Source organism: Echinops telfairi, unplaced genomic scaffold (genome assembly GCF_000313985.2).
Source record: "Echinops telfairi isolate 266 unplaced genomic scaffold, ASM31398v2 ScPeMD7_4;HRSCAF=17, whole genome shotgun sequence".
Classification (NCBI taxonomy): domain Eukaryota; kingdom Metazoa; phylum Chordata; class Mammalia; order Afrosoricida; family Tenrecidae; genus Echinops; species Echinops telfairi.
In genome coordinates this window covers 39,307,328-39,327,067 of record NW_022103900.1, presented here as the reverse complement: position 1 = coordinate 39,327,067, position 19,740 = coordinate 39,307,328, and the positions used below count along the sequence as shown (strand labels likewise).

Below are 19,740 nucleotides of genomic sequence, written 5' to 3'. Positions count from 1 at the left end.
TTCCCTGTGTTTCCAGTTCCTATCTGTACCAGTGTACATCCTCTGGTCTAGCCAGATTTGTAAGGTACAATTGGGATCATGATAGTCGGGGAGAGGAAGCATTTAGGAACTAGAGGAAAGTCTGTACATTGCTTTGGGTAGTATTGATATTTGTACAATGTTAAATCTTCCTACCCATGAGTATGATATGTTCTTCAATTTATGTAGATCTCTTGATTTTTTTGTAGTAGTATTTTGTCATTTTCTTTGTATAGGTCTTGTGTCTCATTAGATGTATTGCTAAGTACATCATATTTTGCTTAGTTATTGTAAATGGTTATTATAATAAGTTTTCAAGATTTAGTTTTCATAATTCCTTTTGTTAGTGTAGCAGAATCTGGCTGATTTTTGTATGTCAATCTTATAACGAGTCATTTTCTGAATTCTTCTATTATTTCCAGTAGTTTTCAGGTTGATACTCTGGGATTCACTATGTATTAGATCATATCATCTGCAAATAAAGAGTTTTAGTCATTCATTGCCAATTTGGATGCCTTTTTATTTCCGTCTCTTGTCTTATTGTCCTAGCTAGGGCTTCCAAGAGGAGCCCTGGTGGTGTAGTGGTTAAGCCTTGGATTGCGATCCATATGGTTAGCATTTTGAAACCCCTAGCAGCTCCCCGGGGAGACAGCCTGGACTTTCTACTCTTGTAAGCAGTAGCAGTCTCAGAAACCCCCAGGGGATCACTATGAGTCAGCATTAACAGCACCTTTAAAGCAAGAGGGCTTCCAGTACACTATTGAACAGACATGGTGATAAACAGAATGCTTCTCTACTTCCTGTTCACAAGAGCAGGAGTTTCAGTCCCTCTCTATTGAGACTAATGTTGGCTGTTTCTTTTGCATGTGTCTTTGATTATGCTGAGGAATTCCTCAACTGGTCCTGTTTTGTTGAACATTCTTATTGGGAGTGAAGTGTTGGATTATTTTCCGATGCCTTTTCTGTGTCATTTGATATAATTCTGTCTTTCTTTCCTTTATTTATGTAGTAAATTGTATTGACTGTTTTTCTAATATTTAACTATCCTTGAATAATAGGTATGAATCCCACTTGGTCATGGTGTATTTTTAGTGTATGAAATGTTTGATTCTCTTGGCTAGGATTTTTTTTTTCTTTTTTTTACAATCCATGCCTCTATGAGCTTACAGGATATTGGCCTATAATTTTCCTTTTGTTTTGTCTTTGCCTGGTTTTGGTATCAGAGTTATGCCTGCTTCATAGAATAAGTTTAGGAGTATTCCCTCCTTTTCTATATCTTGGAATAGTTTAAGTGGAATTAGTGTCACCTCTTCTCTGAATGTTTGGTAGAATTTTCTATTGAACGCATTTGGCCCACGACTTTTTTTTTATCATTTTATTAGGGGCTCATACAACTCTTATCACAATCCATACACACATCAATTGTGTAAGGCGCATTTGTACATTCATTGCCCTCATCATTCTCAAAACATTTTCTCTCCACTTAAACCCCCGGCATTGGGTCCTCATTTTTTTTTAATTAGAAGTGTATTTTTTTTTAATGACCAGCTTAATTTCTTCTTTTGTGATGGGTTTGATCACATTTTCTACTTCAGATTGTGTTTCTTTGAGTAGGAAATGTTGTTCTACACATTTATCCATTCTTTGTAGGTTTTCAAATTTGTTCTTCATAGTATTGTGATTTTGTTTCTATTAGTTGATACTTATGTGGCTTTGACCATGTCTTATTTGTGTTAGCTGCATCTTCTTCTTTTCCTTTGTTAGATTTCACAGTGTTTTGTCAACTTATTAACCTTGTCAAAGTACCAACTTCTAATCTAGTTGATTCTATTCTTTTGTTTCATTTATTTCTGCTCAAAGTTCCATATTTATTTATTTCTTCTGTTAACTGTAGACTAGAGAAACAAATTCATAGACACTCACATGTGCATGAGAAAGAGGTTTACATACAAGAGCAGTTGAATATTGAGAAAACATCCCAGCCCAGTTCAGATCAAGTCCATAAGTCCAATAGTGGCCCATGTGTCTGACACCTATCTATAAAGTCCTCTTCAGACTCACGAAACACATGCAATGACACCGAATGCAGAAAGATCACAAGCCAGTGCGTGGAATGTCTTGTGGATCCAGTGGTGTTGTAAGCACATCAGTGCTAGCAGGGGTCTCCATGTGGCTTCACCAGCTCCAAGGCTCTGGCTGCCATCAGCCTGTCTAGATGTGGTTTGTCAACTGCAATGCCTCTCAGGGAGTGAGTTGACAGAGAGTGTGTCTCCCACATCCAGGGAGGAATCCAGGAGTTCCCTGCATCCGTAGGAAAAGGCCATGCCCACACAGAGGCATCACTGGCTATGACCTGATTGACAGGCTAGACTCCACCCCTTCACTCTGAATCCTCTCAAATTGACAACAGATTGCCAGTATATAACTGCCATGCATATTTTCCTATGTGTTCGACTTGTTGGGTAAGGTTTTCATTCGGGGTTCTTTTTTTCTTTTTGTTTTGATGTGTGCATTTGTTAGTATAATTGTCCTCTGAGCAATACCATTGCTGCATTCCAAAGGTCTTTGTTGTTGTGCTTCATCCAATGATTTTTTAAAATTATTTCTATTACACAGTTTTTAAGCAGAATCTGATTCAACTTCCATGCATTTCATTTTTTTTCACTTTACTCCTTCTCTTGTTGATTTCTAATTTTATAGCATTGTGATCTGAGAAGATGCTTTGTAGTATTTCAATGTTTTTAATTTGGTTAGGTTTGCTTGGTGGCCTAAGATATGGTCTATTCTGAAGAATTCCCCTGGGGCTGACCTCAGCCAGAGACGCGATGGCCTCCCCCTAGATGATAGTACTGCAGATGCCAACCAGAAGATTCAGTTCAGGGAGAGCAACCTGTCTGGCCCGCCCTCACAGGGGCAGACGAGGAGAGGAGTGCAACAGACCAGAGATGGGAGCGAAGCAGCAAAGTCCAGAGAGAACCCCAAGTGTGGACTTCTGACTCAGGGGGCAGAACGTGGCATCCCACTAGAACCGGTTGGGGGTTACTCATAAGTGGTGAAAGTCTAAGGCTTAAATAGAGGAGATTTGGGTGGTGGGGGAGGTACTCCATCCCGGATAGCAGGAATAGCAACGTGGAGCTATGGGAAACTTGCCTTTTCCAAAGGAATGCGGCTCTGTGTCATGATCCCTGTTAGTCTGGTGGCTGTCTGTATGTTGGTGTTTTTTTTGTTGCTTTGGGGTGTTTTGTTTTGTTTTATTCTTTTATTGTTGTTGTTATTATTGTTTTTGTTTTTTGGTGTTGATTTATATAAGAAAAGCAGGATGGGCAGTCTTACGGAGACAGCAGCCAGACTGACAATTCTTGGGGGGTATGGGAGGGGAGAAGTGAGGGGGTAGGTGAGCAGGGAGCCAACAATGATCAGTATAGGGGAATAGTAAGAGTTCTAAAATGCACCGTGAAAAGAGTGTAGATTTTCTGGGCATGTTTTATTAATCGAATTATATCTGAGAAGAATTACTGAGAGGTGAATGACGGCAAGCATAATAGTGGGGTAGGAGGAACACACAAAAACTAAAACCCAATGTGTGTGTGTGTATGAATACATTTATGTTTGTGTATGAATACATGTATGTTTGTGTATGTATACATATGTAAACACAACAAGGAAACAGATGGACTTTGTGCCTCTACTTAAATCTTACCACTGTCCAAGAACAGTTTGTTCTAGTAATGTGGTACTGTGATGCCCAGCCCCTGACAGGATTGCTGAAGACAAAATGGGTGCATAAACAAATGTGGTGAAGAAAGCTGATGGTGCCCAGTTATCAAAATCTATAGTCTGGGGTCTTAAAGGCTTGAAGGTAAACAAGCGGCCATCTAGCTCAGAAGCAACAAATCCCACATGAAGAAGCACACCAGCCATGTGATCATGAGGTATCGACAGGAAGAAGTATCACAAGTTCAAAAAAATACATCCAAATTGATATGGAGGGGACTGGATGTAGTGGAGACCCAAAGTCCACCAGCAAGACTGTCTATTTTTTGGCCATTTAGTGATTGCATCAGGAAGGTGAGCACACAATGATGTGAGTTTTTGTTCTTTGATGCCTGATAACTGATCCCTTAGGCACCTCGTGATTGCACAGGCTGGTGTGCTTCTTCCATGTGGGATTTGTTGCTTCTGAGCTAGATGGCCACTTGTTTACCCATAGATTATTTTCAACAATGACAAAAACAAAGATAAAAATGGCACCAGAGGCTGATTATGTACAACAAAAAAAACATGGGATTTGGTTTCCTTGTTTAGAGTAACAGTGTCAGTCAATTGGTCTAATAACATATTTAATAACTTTGTTTTACCTCTTAGTTCAATGCATAGTACCTAGGGCTTAAAAGCTTGTAAGAGAGCATCCAAAGAATAATAACTGGTCTCTATTTGCCTGGAAAAAAGGAAACAGTAGAAGAGGAATAGGAGGAGGTGGAGTGTGTGACTAATTGCCTCCATAAAACCTAGCCCCATGCCATGAGACCAGAACTGTTTGGTGTCTGGCTACCATTTCTGTACACTTAAATAAAAGCTTTCATAGAAGAATTCTTATCAAAAGGGGGAAAGAATATAAAATCCCCATGGACTCAAGACTTCCTGGAACCATGAAGGCCAGATAAACCCCTGAAACTGTTGTTCCAAAGTCACCTTTAAACCTTAAACCAAAAATACCCCCTGAAATCTTTTTTTTAACTTTTTAAAAAATCATTTTATTAAGGGCTCATACAACTCTTATCACAATCCATACACACATCAATTGTGTAAAGTGCATTTGTACATTCATTGCCCTCATCATTCTCAAAACATTTTCTCTCCACTTAAACCCCCGGCAATAGGTCCTCATTTTTCCCCTCCCTCCCCGCTCGGCCCTCCCTCATGAGCCCTTGATAGTTTATAAATTGGTATTTTGTCATATCTTGCCCTATCCGACGTCTCCCTTCACCCACTTTTCGGTTTTCTGTCCCCCAGGGAGGAGGTCACATATAGTTCCTTGTAACCGGTTCCCTCTTTCCTACCCATTCTCCCTTTACCCTCCCTGTTTCGCCACTCACACCACTGGTCCTGAAGGGCTCATCCGACCTGGATTCCCTGTATTTTCAGTTCCTATCTGCACCAGTGTACAGCCTCTGGTCTAGCCAGACTTGCAAGGTCGAATTTGAGTCATGATAGTGGGAGCGGGGAGGAAACATTTAGGAACTAGAGGAAAGTTGTATTTTTCATCATTGTTACATCGCACCCTGACTGGCTCATCTCCTCCCTGAGACCCCTCTGCAAGGGGATCTCCAGTGGCCTACTAATGGGCTTTGGGTCTCCACTCCGCACTCCCCCCATCATTCACTATGGTAAGATTTTTTGTTCTGATGATGCCTGATACTTGATCCCTTTGACACCTCATGATCGCACAGGCTGGTGTGCTTCTTCCATGTGGGCTTTGTTGCTTCTGAGCTTGATGGCCGCTTGATTACCTTCAAGCCTTTAAGACCCCAGACGCTATACTTTCTGATAGCCAGGCACCATCAGCTTTCTTTGCCACATTTGCTTATGCACCCATTTGTCTTCAGTGATCCGTTCGCCCCCGAAATCTTCTTAAAAACCAAATAAGTTTCATTTTACAGAACATTATCAAATATAGTGCCTGAAAATGAAGCCCTCAGGTTGGAAGACACTCAAAATACAAGTGGGGACGAGCTGCCTTCTCAACGTAGAGTCAACTCTAATGATGCAGATAGAATAAAGCCTTTGGGACCTTCATTTGCTGATGAGGTGTGTTAGTGTGGGTAGACTAGAGTAACAAATTCATAGACACTCATATGTGTATGAGAGGGAGCTTTGTATACAATAGCAACTGAATATTGAGAAAACATCCCAGTCCAGATCAAGTCCATAAGCCTAATATTATCCCATATGTCCAATACCAATTTATCAAGTCCTCTTCAGACTCATGCAACACAGGCAATGATGCCGAACGCAGGAAGATCATAGGCCAGTGGGTGGGAAGTCTTGTGGATCCAGTGACCTTGTAAGCATTTCAGCACTGACGTGGGTCTCCATGTGAATTCTCCAGGTCCAAGACTCTTGCTGCCATCTGCATAGATCCATGTGTCTTGTCAGTAGAGAGTCTCCCAGGAAGTGAACCTGCGTCCTGCCTCCAGCAAGCTATTTATCTCCCTAGCACCTCCAAATGAGATCATCAAGCTGTGACCTGATTGACAGACAAAATTCCACCCCTTCACTCTTAATCCTCAAATTGATACCAGATTATGTAACTACCACATCAGGCATGACTCAAAATGAGAAGAAATATCTGAAAACACCTAAGAATAATTGGAATGTGGAATATATGAAGTATGAATCTAGGAAAAGTGGAAGTCATCAAATATGAAATAGGATGCATAAAGATCAATATCAAAGGTATCAGTGTGCTGAGATTGGCTGATATTGGCCATTTTGAATCAATCATATGGTTGACTATGCTATGAATGACAAATTCTAAATGAATTCATGAATGAGATTTCATTCATCATCAAAAAGGAAATGTCAAGGTCTATCTTAAAGTATAATGCTGTCTATGATTTGTATAATATCTATATACATACAAAAATCCAGTTAATATTCAAATTCATGCACCAATCACAAAAGATAGTGATGAAGAAATTTAACAATTCTACTAACTTCCTCAGTCTGAAATTGATCAAACATGCTGTCAAGATATATTGATAATTACTAGCAATTGGAATTCAAAAGTTGTGGGGGGGGGGGATGAAAAAAATTGCCCTAGTGATAGAAATTAAGCTGGAGATTGTGGACAGAATTTCACAAGCCCAACAATATCTTCATGGCAAATACTTTTAATCAACTGCATGTGTGAATTTTTCCAGATGAAACTACAAGAATCAAATTGACTACATCTGTGGGAAGAGATGATAAAGCAGCTCAATATCAACAGCCAAAATTATGCCAGGGGTTGACTGTGTAACAGACAAATGGAATGTAACAGATAAATATGTAATTTTTGCTCATATTTCAAGGGGAAGTTGAAGAAAATTAAAACAAGTCTATGAGAGCCAAAATATAACTTTGCGTAAATCCCACCTGAATTTCTAGAATGTTTCAAGAATAGATTTGACTCATTGAGCACTAATATCATATATGAAGAAAGCAGAAGATCATTAAAAAGATAGGAAAGAAAGTAAAGATCAAAGTGGATGTTGGAAGAGACTCTGAAACTTGCTCATAAATATGTCACAGCTAAAGCAAATTGAAGAAATGATCAAGTGAAAGAGCTGAACAGAACATTTTAATGGGCAGCTCAAGAAGACAATGTAAAGTATTATAATGAAATGTGCAAAGTCATGGAGTTTAGAAAGCCAAAAAGGAAGAATATGCTAAGCATATCTCAAGCTAAAGAACTGAAGGAAAAATTCAAGCTTCAGGTTGCAATATTGAAGGATTCTATAGACAAAATATTAAATGGTGCAAGAAGAATCAAGAAAAAGTGGAAGGAATCACTGTACCAAAAAGAACTAGTTGACATCTCATCATATCCAGAGGAAGTATCTAGAAGTGATGGTACTGAAGGAAAAATCTAAGCTGCAGTGGAAGGAAGTATTAACCACCCCCACCCCCACCCCCCTAAAAAGTTCCAGAAATTGATCAAATACCATTTGAAATGTTACAACAAACATGAATCACTGGAAGTACTCATTGCCAAGAAATTTGGAAGACAGCATTTGGCCAATCTATTGGAAGAGATCCACGTACCTATTCCAAAGAAAAGTGACCCAAAGAATGCAGAAATTATTGAACAGTAGCATTAATATCACGTGCAAATAAAATTTTGCTGAAGATCATTGAACAATATCTTCAGCAGTGCATGGTTTGAACAGAACAAGGTAATACTGCATGGTTGAAAATCAGGAAAGGTGTGTGTCAGGGTTGTATCCTTTAGCCATATTTATTCAATCTATATGCTGAGCAAATAATCTAAGAAGTTAAACTAGATAAAGAAGAATGAGGCATCTGAATTGGAGGAAGGCTTATTAACCACTTGCAGTATGTAGATGACATCTTTCCTGCTGATAATGAAGAAGCCTTGAAGTTTTTCCTGATGAAGATTAAGGACTGCAGCCTTCAGTGTGGATTGCAACTCAATGTAACTGTAAATGCAACTCACTGTTTAGAAAACCAGGTTCCTTAGGACACAGTAAATCCATTGAAGTTGTCAAAGATTTTGTCTTTCTTAGATCCATAATTAACATTTATGGAAGCAGCAGTCAAGAAAACAAAGGACATATTTCATTGGCCAAAGTGTAGAACCAGGTTAAGTCCAGACGCATTCAAGTCTGTGGTTCAGATTTTAACCTGGAGACTTCTCTTGATTTGTGTAGCTGCAAGGGCTGATAAACCAGGAAGCCGGAAGATAAAACAGGAAGACCACAGGCTGGCAGGTGCATAAGTGAGTTCAAGGTCAGTAGTCGGGCTTGTGGCTGCAGAGTCCAATGAACCCAAGGTGAGCGGGTCAGATGGCAAGCTGCCGGGTCTCCTAGGTTTAGCAACCAATATGGAGGGTCGTTGGCTCAAGTTCCAAGAACTGGAGGTCAATATGCCAGATGCAGGATCCAGACTCAGCAAGAAGCAAACAACCTCCACAGAGTAGACTTATATAGGAAGCTTCAGAGGAAACTTCATCAGAACTGTGACCTGAGTAAGGAGGTTGCATTCCACCCTAATCTTCTTACAACCGATTGGCTGCTGACAGCAGGTTCCAGTATGGAGTTGCTTGCACTGGGGGATTACTAGACCTCAACTGCCAAATCACTGAGAACCCTACTCCAGCAAACTGACACAAAAGCCAACTTTCTTAAAAGTTTGGGAACAGCCATCTAAAATATAATATCCATCTCTACTCATCAGGAGCAAAAGAGAATGAAGGAAATCAATGACTCAGAGAAGATACTAGTGTACAGAACTAATAGTTTACACAAGGCCCAGCCTCATCTACCTGAGACAAAAAGCACTAGATGGCATCTAGCTACCACTACTGACCTTCTGATCAGGGCCTCAATAGAAGCACTTTGATAAAATGGAGGAAAACATTGAGCATGGAAAGAAGAATGCAAATCCTTTAAAAGTCCAGACTGAAAGGACCAGTTGAGACTTGAGACTCTCTGAGACGTTCACCCTGAGAACCACTTTAAGGCTTGAACCAAAATTATTACCTGAGGTCACCTTTCAATGAAATAATAGATTGGCACACAAAGAATATTACCCACACGTGCAGTGCTCCATTATATATATATATGATCAAAGGTAAACATTTGCTATAAAGCCAACCTGAGATGATAGAGAGCAAGGAAACTCGAGCAATGGAAAGGGAACAACCAGATAGAGTTAAAGAGGATGTTGACACCTGGGGGAAGTGGAACCAATGTCACTGAATACCGTCTGTGTTCTTATTGTTGTTAGGTGTCAAGTAAGTTCCACCCACAGCAACCCTCTGCAGGACAGAAGAAATACTGCCTGGCCCCGTGCCATCCTCAGCCTTGTCCTTGTGCAGCCACTCTGTCAATCACCTGGCTGAAAGTCTTCCGCTTTGTCACGGCCCCTCCCCTTTACCAAGCATGGTGTCCTTCTCCAGGGACTGGTCTTTCCTGACAACATGTCCAAAGTACATCAGATGAATCTACTCATCCTCCCCAATAAGGAGCGCCCAGGTCATCCTTCCAAGACAGGCTGGGTTGTCCTTTGGCAGTCCACGCGACTTTCAATGTTCTTCCCCAGCACCACAGTTCAAATGCATCCATTCTTCTTGGGTCTTCCTTACTCAACTTTCACATGCAAATGATGTGGCTGAAAATGTGGCTTGTATCAGGTGCGCTTTAGTCCTCAGAGTAACATCCTTGCTCTTCAGCACTTTAAAGAGATCTTATGCAGCAGATTCACCCAATAATTTGTGTGGAGCGTGTCAAATGCTAAACGAATTTTCTGTGTAAACTATCACAAATGACAACAACAATAAAATACTATTTTTAAAATGTACTTTAGGAGAGGGAAATGCCAAGAATTAGCCCTGAGTTGATTCTGACTCCTAAGGAACAGAGTGGAACGCCCCAGAGGGTCTCGGGGCTGTGATTCTGATGGGAGCAGGCTGCCACGTCCTTCTTCTGTGGGGCAGCTGATGAATCCAAAGTGCCAACCTTTTAGAAGCAATCTAGTGCTTCACTACCCCACCACCAAGACTGCGACCATTAGTGTGAACATAATCTTATTAGACATTGAAAGAAGAAACAATGTACAAAATTAACAGTTTTAACTGACTAACCAGTCTAGTTTCTTTTTTGTAAAATCTAGTACAATTGGTATCAAAAAAATTCATCCTATAAAATTACTTCCTGCCCTGTCTACCTTCCATTAGCTATAAACATGTTTTGCAAATTCTAAAGCAACCTTTGGAGTGAGCGGGTGGGGGTGGGAACAGTTCTAGTCAATATGAAAAAAACAAACAAACACCTTTCCAACACATTTTATTTATTCTCCACCCTTGTTCTAATATATATACCCTTTGGCTCTGAATGACCTATTTTTACCACTAACAAGCATGAGGTTTTATTCAGTATTTTCCCATTCCATGTTCCCCTTTCCTCTACAATTATACAAAGCCAACTCATCCCAAAGGACTTGATATAAGATGCCCATGTATTAGTCTCTCTGTTTACATTGGGGATGGAATAAGAAACCAAATACATTCTAAAATATTAGTGGCTTTTCCAAACTCATGGCCACACCCCCACCCCAACCCCAAATCCCTGATATGTGCCCACAGCCACCTGAGAAAATCTGTGATGTGAAAAACCAGTATGCCCACATTCCAGGTATTTTTAGTTATGTCACCCCACCAAGTTCATTCCTAATTATATGAAGTATCCGGAGGGCAGAGACATTGCAATGGCCACACTCCTCACGGAAGACTGAGCGCAGGAAAGGTGCTGATTTCAACACTCCAGTTCACCTCCTTCCAGGTTCATAGGAAAGGGTATCTCTCTTTGACAAATGAAATGTGAGTAGAAACAGAAACTCACATTCAAGTATGTGACAAGATAGGACTTCCATCAGCCTGAGTTCCTAAATAACTAAACCGAGACTCCCTGCCAATCTGTGCTGAACATGTAGCAAGCTGGAAACGTGAGCTCTTGTTATCTTAAATCACTTAGACGAGGGGTCTGTTCGTTTCTACAGGATCACCTTCTTGTTTTCTCGAAGTTTGGTCCTCAGGTCAACAGCACCTGAGAACTTATTAGAAATACAAAGCCTCAGATGCTGCTCCAAATCTGAGTCTGTAGTTTAACAAGCGCGTCTGTGTTTCATATGCATAGTAAAGTTTGATACGTATCAGCTTGGACTATTCTGTCTAGTAAAGAAATTGTTACTTAGAGTGACTGAATCCAAACTAAAATATGTGCAGAAACAGCAAGGAAGGATGCAAAACAACAGAACTCCATGACATGCTATTTTATATATATATATAAAATATATACATATATATGGAAAAGCTGGAAGTAGAACATTGGTAATGTGAAACCATATGGCTAGTAACCATACCACTGGCTGCTTTTTTTTTTAGTTTATCTTTTTTTTTCTTTCTTTTTTTTTTCCCAAGTGGGTAGTGTTTTATTTTATTTATTTATTTTTTTAAACATTTTATTAGGGGCTCATACAACTGTTATCACAATCCATACACACATCAATTGTGTAAAGCGCATTTGTACATTCATTGCCCTCATCATTCTCAAAACATTTTCTCTCCACTCAAACCCCCAACATTAGGTCCTCATTTTTCCCCTCCCTCCCCGCTCCCCCCTCACTCATGAGCCCTCGATAGTTTATAAATTGGCATTTTGTCATATCTTGCCCTGTCCGACGTCTCCCTTCACCCACTTTTCGGTTGTCTGTCCCCCAGGGAGGAGGTCACACACAGTTCCTTGTAATCGGTTCCCTCTTTCCTACCCATTCTCCCTTTACCCTCCCTGTTTCGCCACTCACACCACTGGTCCTGTAGGGCTCATCCGCCCTGGATTCCCTGGATTTTCAGTTCCTATCTGTACCAGTGTACCTCCTCTGGTCTAGCCAGACTTGCAAGGTCGAATTCGAGTCATGGTAGTGGGAGCGGGGAGGAAACATTTAGCAACTAGAGAAAAGTTGTATTTCTCATCATTGTTACATCGCACCCTGACTGGCTCATCTCCTCCCCGAGACCCCTCTGCAGGGGGATCTCCAGTGGCCTACTAATGGGCTTTGGATCTCCACTCCGCACTCCCCCCATCATTCACTATGGTAAGATTTTTTGTTCTGCCACTGGCTGCTTTTATGAGACAAGAAAATGATGAGCTAAGGGATGAATGAGCTCCATTCAAAAAAAGAAAAGGGAATTAAAAAAACAAACAAACACAGAATCAGGGACTTCAGGGTTGGAATAGAGCTCTTCTCAACCCAGTAAGTAAAAGATAACCCTAAAACTAATGAAAACTCATATTTAGCACTAGGACCACATCAAGAGGTTGACATTCCTTACGATCACTATTCAATCTTCTGAATTGATTAGGAAAGGCATCTCAGAGCAAAGCTGATGCAGTATCCAGCGAGTCCTTTCAATTGAACAGAATACTCAGAAAAAAAGTTAAAGTATCAGTATCCCTCAAAGCTTAATAACGCAAAGCACATATAATTAAGATAAGACTAAGAAAGTGACATGGGTGCAAACAGATAAATATACAAGTCTCAGAGATGGGCCTACATCTGCACTGTCCAATGTGGTGGCCCTTAGCCACGGGGTGGGGGGTGGGGGGGTAGGGGGTGTCAACGAGTGCTTGAAATGGAGTGCTTGAAGTGGGTTCCCTTTTTTCCCATTCTTAAATGGGAATGTCTCCGTGTTCCTTGTTACTTCATTATGTATTGGCTTGGGGAGGGTATCAGATTAATTATTCTTTTAGTTTAGTGATCAGCACATCAAGAGGAGTCCCATCTCGACCGAAGGCAGAGATATCTGGGTGATTTTCAAAGTTACTCCATCATTCCCAAATTCTGATATGTGCTCCCACACCCACCACTGAGCCTTGGTGTTACAGACATAGAAGAGTATTGTGGCTCTCACTTTACTTCTGAAGTTCACTTTTAATTATACACCAGAGCTTGAATTGTGGACAATTTTTACACATTGCTACTCTTGAAATAGTTCATGCCCTATCAGCTCTTTGACTGCAGGGATTCTCATACCCTATTGTGAGCCCATGATTGTTGACAGTCTCAAATGCTGGCTGAGAGACAGGATTTGGGCAGTTTATGATGCCAAGTGTATAACTTTATCTTTTTTTTTTTTAACATTTTATTAGGGGCTCGTACAACTGTTATCCCAATCCATACACACATCAATTGTGTAAAGCGCATTTGTACATCGTTTCTCAAAACATTTTCTCTCCACTTAAACCCCAACATTAGGTCCTCATTTTTCCCCTCCCTCCCGTGTATAACTTTATCTTATTGGATTTTCAGGAACTAAAGTCATCTTCAACTGAGAAATGATCATCTTACAGGCAATAAATATTTCTAGGAAACTTTCTTCAGACTTGAAGTCAGGGCATTTCCGTTGCTATTGATCCTAGGGCATCTCTGTGGAGCCAGAACCATAAAGTAAAATTTTCAAATACAACAATACCTGGAAAATTGCTGGAGACCAAGATCTGTCATCAAGTTGAAGATTACTTTGGCTACTTTAATTTGCCATGGAAAAATTTTTAAAGGAACAGATCAAACCAAAGGCTTTGGAGATATGGATGAAATGCAACTGCTTAAACCACCTAGCTGAGCTATTATAGGAATCAGTATTAATGTCATAGTAGAAACACTGATAAATTCAAAGGTAGAACTCCTGGAAATCAGGGAAACTAAAACTAAAATCCCCAAGCAAGAAGATCTCCAAGCAAGTCCTACCTTGAAAGGTTTGAGTATAACAATGATGTTTTTAAAAATCTATTTATTTTAAAGGTTTTCCAATGGATGCAACATGTGGTGACATAAAATAATGGTTTGAAGACATAGGTCAAGTACTAAATATTTAGATGACAAGAACACTGCACAGAGTATTGTGTCAAATCTCAAATCACAGCAACCCGATAGAATTGCTCACTGAGTGTCCAAGACTGCACATCGTGATGAGAGCAGGCAGCCTCATCTTTCTGCCATGGAATGGGTGGTGGATACGAGCCCTGGTCCTTTTGGTTAGCAGCCTAAAGCCTAACCCGCAGGACCAACAACAAGGTATTTCAGGGATCAATATCTGTGTTTGATAGCATTAAATTTACCAAGAAATTTTGTAGAGACCTCTGACCAGAAGTACTAAGCTACAGGCCTGCTAATCCTTCCCATGGAAGATTTATTTGCAAAAAACGAAGAAAGGAAGCAAAGTAAAGTGGTCACTAAATGAGCAGCAAAGAAGCGCAGGAGAAAAACAGAAGTCAGCACAAAATGCTGAAATAAAATTCTAGAAAATGGCTGCTAGTTGAAATTTTCAAGTGACAGATGATCAAACTGAGAGAGGTTTGCACATCCTTTTCTGAAATCAAGAGAAAAGGAAAAGAATATGGATAAGCTTAAATAGAGGAGCAAAAGAGGGAACAATTCTATTTAACAACAACAACAACAACAAAACACCCAATTGCTGTTGAGTCCATTCCAATTCATAGTGACCTCTATAGTGTTTCCAAGGCTGTAAGCTTTTAATGGGAACATATAGCCTCAACTTTCTCCCGCATTTCTATGTTTTCGAGTATGAGGTAGACACAAAGGCATTTACAATGACAGACTACAATTAACGAACAAAGAAAGTGGGAAATACTAGAAGGAGAGATGGTGGGGGGGCGGGGGATCATAGAAGACCAACAAGAAACCCTAAACAAGTAGAAGTCAAAAGTTTGCAGATTTAAGGACAAATAAAGTTTTCCAGGTTAGGTCTACTAAAGAAAAAGTCAAGCTTCAAGGCAAGAAAGCTAAAGGTGACAGAGATGATGAATGCGATGGAAATGGTGCAGCTGGACCAGTAAAAAGAGCCAGAGAAAAAACAGACAAGAGCCTGCATCACAGCACGAGAACATGGAACATTAGACAGGAGTGGGAGTTAATTAAGCCATTTTAAAGTTTAATTCGGTTTTCCTTGATTTTGCCTTTGGAGAATTTTTTTAAATATAAAAATTAGGTCTACTTCAATGTCCACTTATAAGAGAGAATGAAAAAAATATATGGTGTTAAGCAAAGAGGATTGTTAAAATGTATAGCACTTCCATTAAATTACCTTTTTAACATGTGAATTTACTAATAAAATATATACTATATAACGAGTCTTAAAAAGAAAATCTCATCATGATTTACCAATTAATTTACCATCAGATTCTGTAATAACTGCTGGAAAATCAGCAGAAAGGCCAAAAGACACTCTAGGTTTCACACGCCAGAAGGACAGTTCAAATGGGTGATCTGGTCCTTCCATTTGATTAATCATTGCTTTGAGTATATTCTTTTTACACCACATAAAGTTCCTTTAAGAGCAGAAAGAATTAATACAAAAAACCCCATACAATTTGGCAGTTATTTGGATTGCTTTTCTGAGGAAAGTTGGGTTGAGGTGTCAGGGGTGAGCCCATTTATAAAAACCCAAACCAAACTCCCTGCCATCGAGTCGATGCTGACTCACAGCAACGCACCAGTGGGTCTCGGAGACCGTCACTGCTGGCAGGAGTAGAAAGGCCAGTGTTTCTCCCGCAGAGCTGCTGGTGGTTCAAACTGCCGACCCTGAAGATCGCAGCCCAACACACAACAACCACACCACCAGGGATCGTTGGCCCATTGTAGATATTTGGAATAAACTCAATATGTATGAATGAGAACCTAGTAGCAACATTTTCAAACTTGCGCTCATAAGTCATGAACCTAGAACAGATAACCCAATGAAAAGTTAATTCCCAGGTGCACCGGTTTCAAGCACAGGATTATAGTTGTATTTTATCCATTTGGTTAGAATCTAGTTCTAACCCTAGTACTCATGACTATTATTCAGCAAAAACACATCTGTTGAGCAATAACAGCAAACATCAATCTAGTATCAGCTGGATAGCTGACACCACCTTAGGCAACAGAAGGGCAGACGGGAGCAAGGCAGACAAGCCAACTGGCTTCCACAGCAGCAGATTCTAGCAAGATGCCTCACACCCACGGTTTCCAGGATAATTAAGTTGAGTTCACTTCCTATTTGTGAACACACACAGGAATTTTGAACTCAAATGAACAGGAAGCATGAAACGGGCTAAGGATCCCCTCAAAATTCATTTGCTCACAACCTGCTAACTTGCCGTTTTCCCTAGTCACACCAGCACCATTTTTTTTCAGAACTCTGAGTTCTATTCCTTTGGCCCAGCAAGCTTAAACAGAAGGGTCCTTGTTCTACAAAAACAACCTAGTACTGTGTGGTCCTGATGACCCACTGCCTTCTGCCTTGGGCTGCTAACCACAGGTCACCAGATCAAAACCCCCAGCCGCTCTGTTGGCAAAACGCAAGGCAGGCTTTCTGCCCAGGTAAAGAGTTACAGTCTCACCCTGTCCCCCTTCTTTTATGCCTTGGCTTCTAGCCAGGTGACAGCAAGGTCCTAAAGCTCAGCACCGGCCAGGGTCAAAGGCACAGGACCTTGGTGGCCAAGAAGGATAAGCCACTGAAGCAGCTGGACGAATAGAAGTGGACTGGTTCCAGCTGCACGTCACCAAAGTGACAGACTCTGAGCTGTCTGTCTGTCTGAGTTCTCCCCGTCCTCAACCAGACCCAGAAGGAGAAGGCAAGGACAAGACGCACAGCCCCTGACTCCATGGCCCAAGAAAACCCATGCCAGGTGCTGCAGGCTCACCAAGCATGAAGACAATCCGAAGACCCAGAAACAGTAGCGGGAGAAACGGCTGTCCCCACTGCGCATGGACTCAGTCACAGCATGAGCCTTTTAAGGGAATAAAACATAAACTAGCTAGGGGGAGAGAGAGAGAGAGTTACAGTCTCCGAAACCCACAGGGGGCAGTTCTACCCTGTCCTACAGGCATGCTTTGAGGTGGGAGAGACTCAATGACAGTGGGGGTGAGAGAGAGGAACGGCTGGCCTCAATGTGAATCCCCAAACAAGAGAGAAATGATACTGCCAAAATCCATGTGATGGATTGGGAAAGCTGTTAAAGAGACACGCCCTTTGCTGCGGAAAAGGAGAGTCCCCATCGGGGACCACCTGACACAGGCTGCTGCTCTCTCCACAGTTCCATGGTCTCCCGGTGGCTTCCCATGAAGCCACGTCTTTGAAAGAAAAAGCAAGAGCCTCTGGTGCTTGCCAATTATACAAAACGGGCTCACATTGTCTCACGCCGTCCTCAGGACATCTCGCGGAGGGGGGACTTGGGAATGGTAAGATGAAGACCACGGAGCCAGCTCGTGGCAGAGTGAGGCTCACTTCTTCGCTCCGCGAGAGATGGAAAAGATGGTACTCCTTTGGGCACAGATGGAGTGTCTGGCCTCTCTGGCTGCTCAGGTGAGATTGAAAGGCCACAAACTACAGTGACAGTGTCTGGGTTTCCGACTGTAAGGCAGGTCCAGTCTGAACAAAGTCAAAAGTTCCTTGGCCATAAGCATGCTCATGCAGCACAGGCTATCCCCGGCCAAGCCCATGACACTAAATACTCTCTTGGTAAGCCTGGACAGAGTCCATATAAGACTAAGTAGGAATGAGTCGCAGATATTTGTACAATACATGAGGTAAGGTTTTGAGCATAAAAATTTGATTGACAGAAATATACGGTAATTAAGGACATTTCACCTTTGGGAAATTATGAATACAACCCATCAAACCAAATTCTCAGGGAAGCAGAGTTGTAAAGATATCCCATAACCAATGTGCAGAAAATCTTTCAAAGGATAAAGCTGACCACAATATTCTACCCCCTGAAAAGTGTGTGACTCCTAGGCGTGTCCAGCAGAACTCGGACCGTGCGTCTGGGGAGACAGAGTGACCACACAGGATGCAGATTCACGGCCCTCCTTACAGGGTCCAACTCCTGCTGAGACTCCCACTCAGGCCCTCCTGCCTTTCCTGAACACATCCGAGGACTAGGGCACAGGCAGATGTGGTGGCCCAGTAAGGTGGCATGAAATATGTAGTGTGAAGAAAGGACAATAAGCCATTGTCACAGACCATGTTCAATTGCATAAGTAGCGTGTGCTGAATGGCCCCAACAATTACCACAAAGAAGGACATTTCGTGATCAAAGCAAACAAAGGGAATCTACGGTTTGCTTGCCCCTTGGCCGTTTCTCACTGCCTTGTGATAGACCAAAGGAGAAAAGAGAGTCTTGTTGAAAAGGGACCCTGTTTGTTCAGTACCTGCGAGGGAGCCTGCAGGGGATTCTGAAACCATAGCAACACACAATCTCTCTAAAGGTCTTTCGCATCTCCTGAATTCGGAAGGCATATATCAGAGGATCGATCACAGAATTACACATGATGAGTATGAGATACATATTGAAGTGAGACATAAAACAAGAGCAATAAGGGTTCTGAGGGCAAGAAATCATTAAAATGAGGTGGAGAAAGAAGGGGGACCAGCACACAATAAAGATGCCCAGCAGCATGGTCAGGGTGACAGCACCGCACATGCTGGTCCTCTGTCGCACAGACCTGTACCCACGCAACCCTGCTATCCGCTTGGCATGAGTCCGTGCCAAGAGGAACATATGTATGTACAAAGACGCCATGAGGAACAGCATGGTGAAAAACATGGAAATGAGGCAAATGATTACATAAGTAGAGTCATAGTAAATGATGAAGATGACGCCACAGCCCGTGCAGAAGGTCCAGATGCAGGCAATGATAACTCCCGAGCGCCTCGCTGTCATGATGTGGTGGTAGCGCAGGGCGTAGAAGATGGTGACATACCTGTCCACGGCGATGGCCAGCAAACTGCACATGGAGGCCACCACAGAGATACAGATCATCGAGTCAAACACGTTGTCAATGTGGCGCACAAAGGCATCCGCCATCACCACGTGCCTGTTATTTAGCAAGTATATGATGATGGTCTCCCAGGCATTGGACACGCTCACTAGCATGTCCGCCACGGCCAGACTGCAAATGAAGAAGTACATGGGGGAGTGCAAATTCCTGTTCTTCACGATGGCCCCAATGACCAAGATGTTCTCCAGGAGGCTGAGGAGACCCAGAGTCAGAAACACTTCCACGGCGATGCCCATGTCTTCACACGGGGAAGACTTGTTCTTGACATTTGACTCTGAAATGTTGCCCTCCGTGGCATTCAGGTTGAGATCCAAGAAGTGCTCGGGAAACGAGAAGTTCATTGCCGGAAGAAAATGCCTCCTCTTCTTGGCAGTAAATTTACTGTAAAACAGGTTGTTAGATCACGACCCGCCCTACCAAAACAAAAACAAAACAAACAACAGGAAACCACCAGCAAGCAAAACCTTAGGAAAGGGATGTCTGCAGGGATGCACACCCGAGGGGCCCACCTGGCTTGCTCCACCTTACCTGTAGCTCTGATCCCGGAAGCGCAGTGCGGCATGCAGGTTCGTGGTTTTCAACCGCCCCTCCTGTAGC

At 41.9% G+C, this 19,740-nt stretch overlaps 1 protein-coding gene and 1 pseudogene across 1 annotated transcript; one reads left to right on the top strand and one right to left on the bottom strand.

Annotated features, from left to right (window-relative positions):
- Positions 1 to 14,672, top strand: part of LOC115872560 — a 22,312-nt pseudogene extending 7,640 nt beyond the window's left edge.
- A 3,834-nt stretch (positions 14,673 to 18,506) lies between these two features.
- MC5R (melanocortin 5 receptor) lies at positions 18,507 to 19,517 on the bottom strand. Its single transcript, XM_004703945.1, has one exon. It carries the CDS (start codon positions 19,482 to 19,484, stop codon positions 18,507 to 18,509), a length of 978 nt encoding a protein of 325 aa, XP_004704002.1. The 5' UTR covers positions 19,485 to 19,517.
- Between the last annotated feature and the right edge of the window lie 223 nt (positions 19,518 to 19,740).

What these genes read in the sequence shown, in the direction of transcription:
- MC5R (XM_004703945.1), bottom strand. Translation starts at nt 19,484, where the DNA reads ATGAACTTCTCGTTTCCCGAGCACTTCTTGGATCTCAACCTGAATGCC.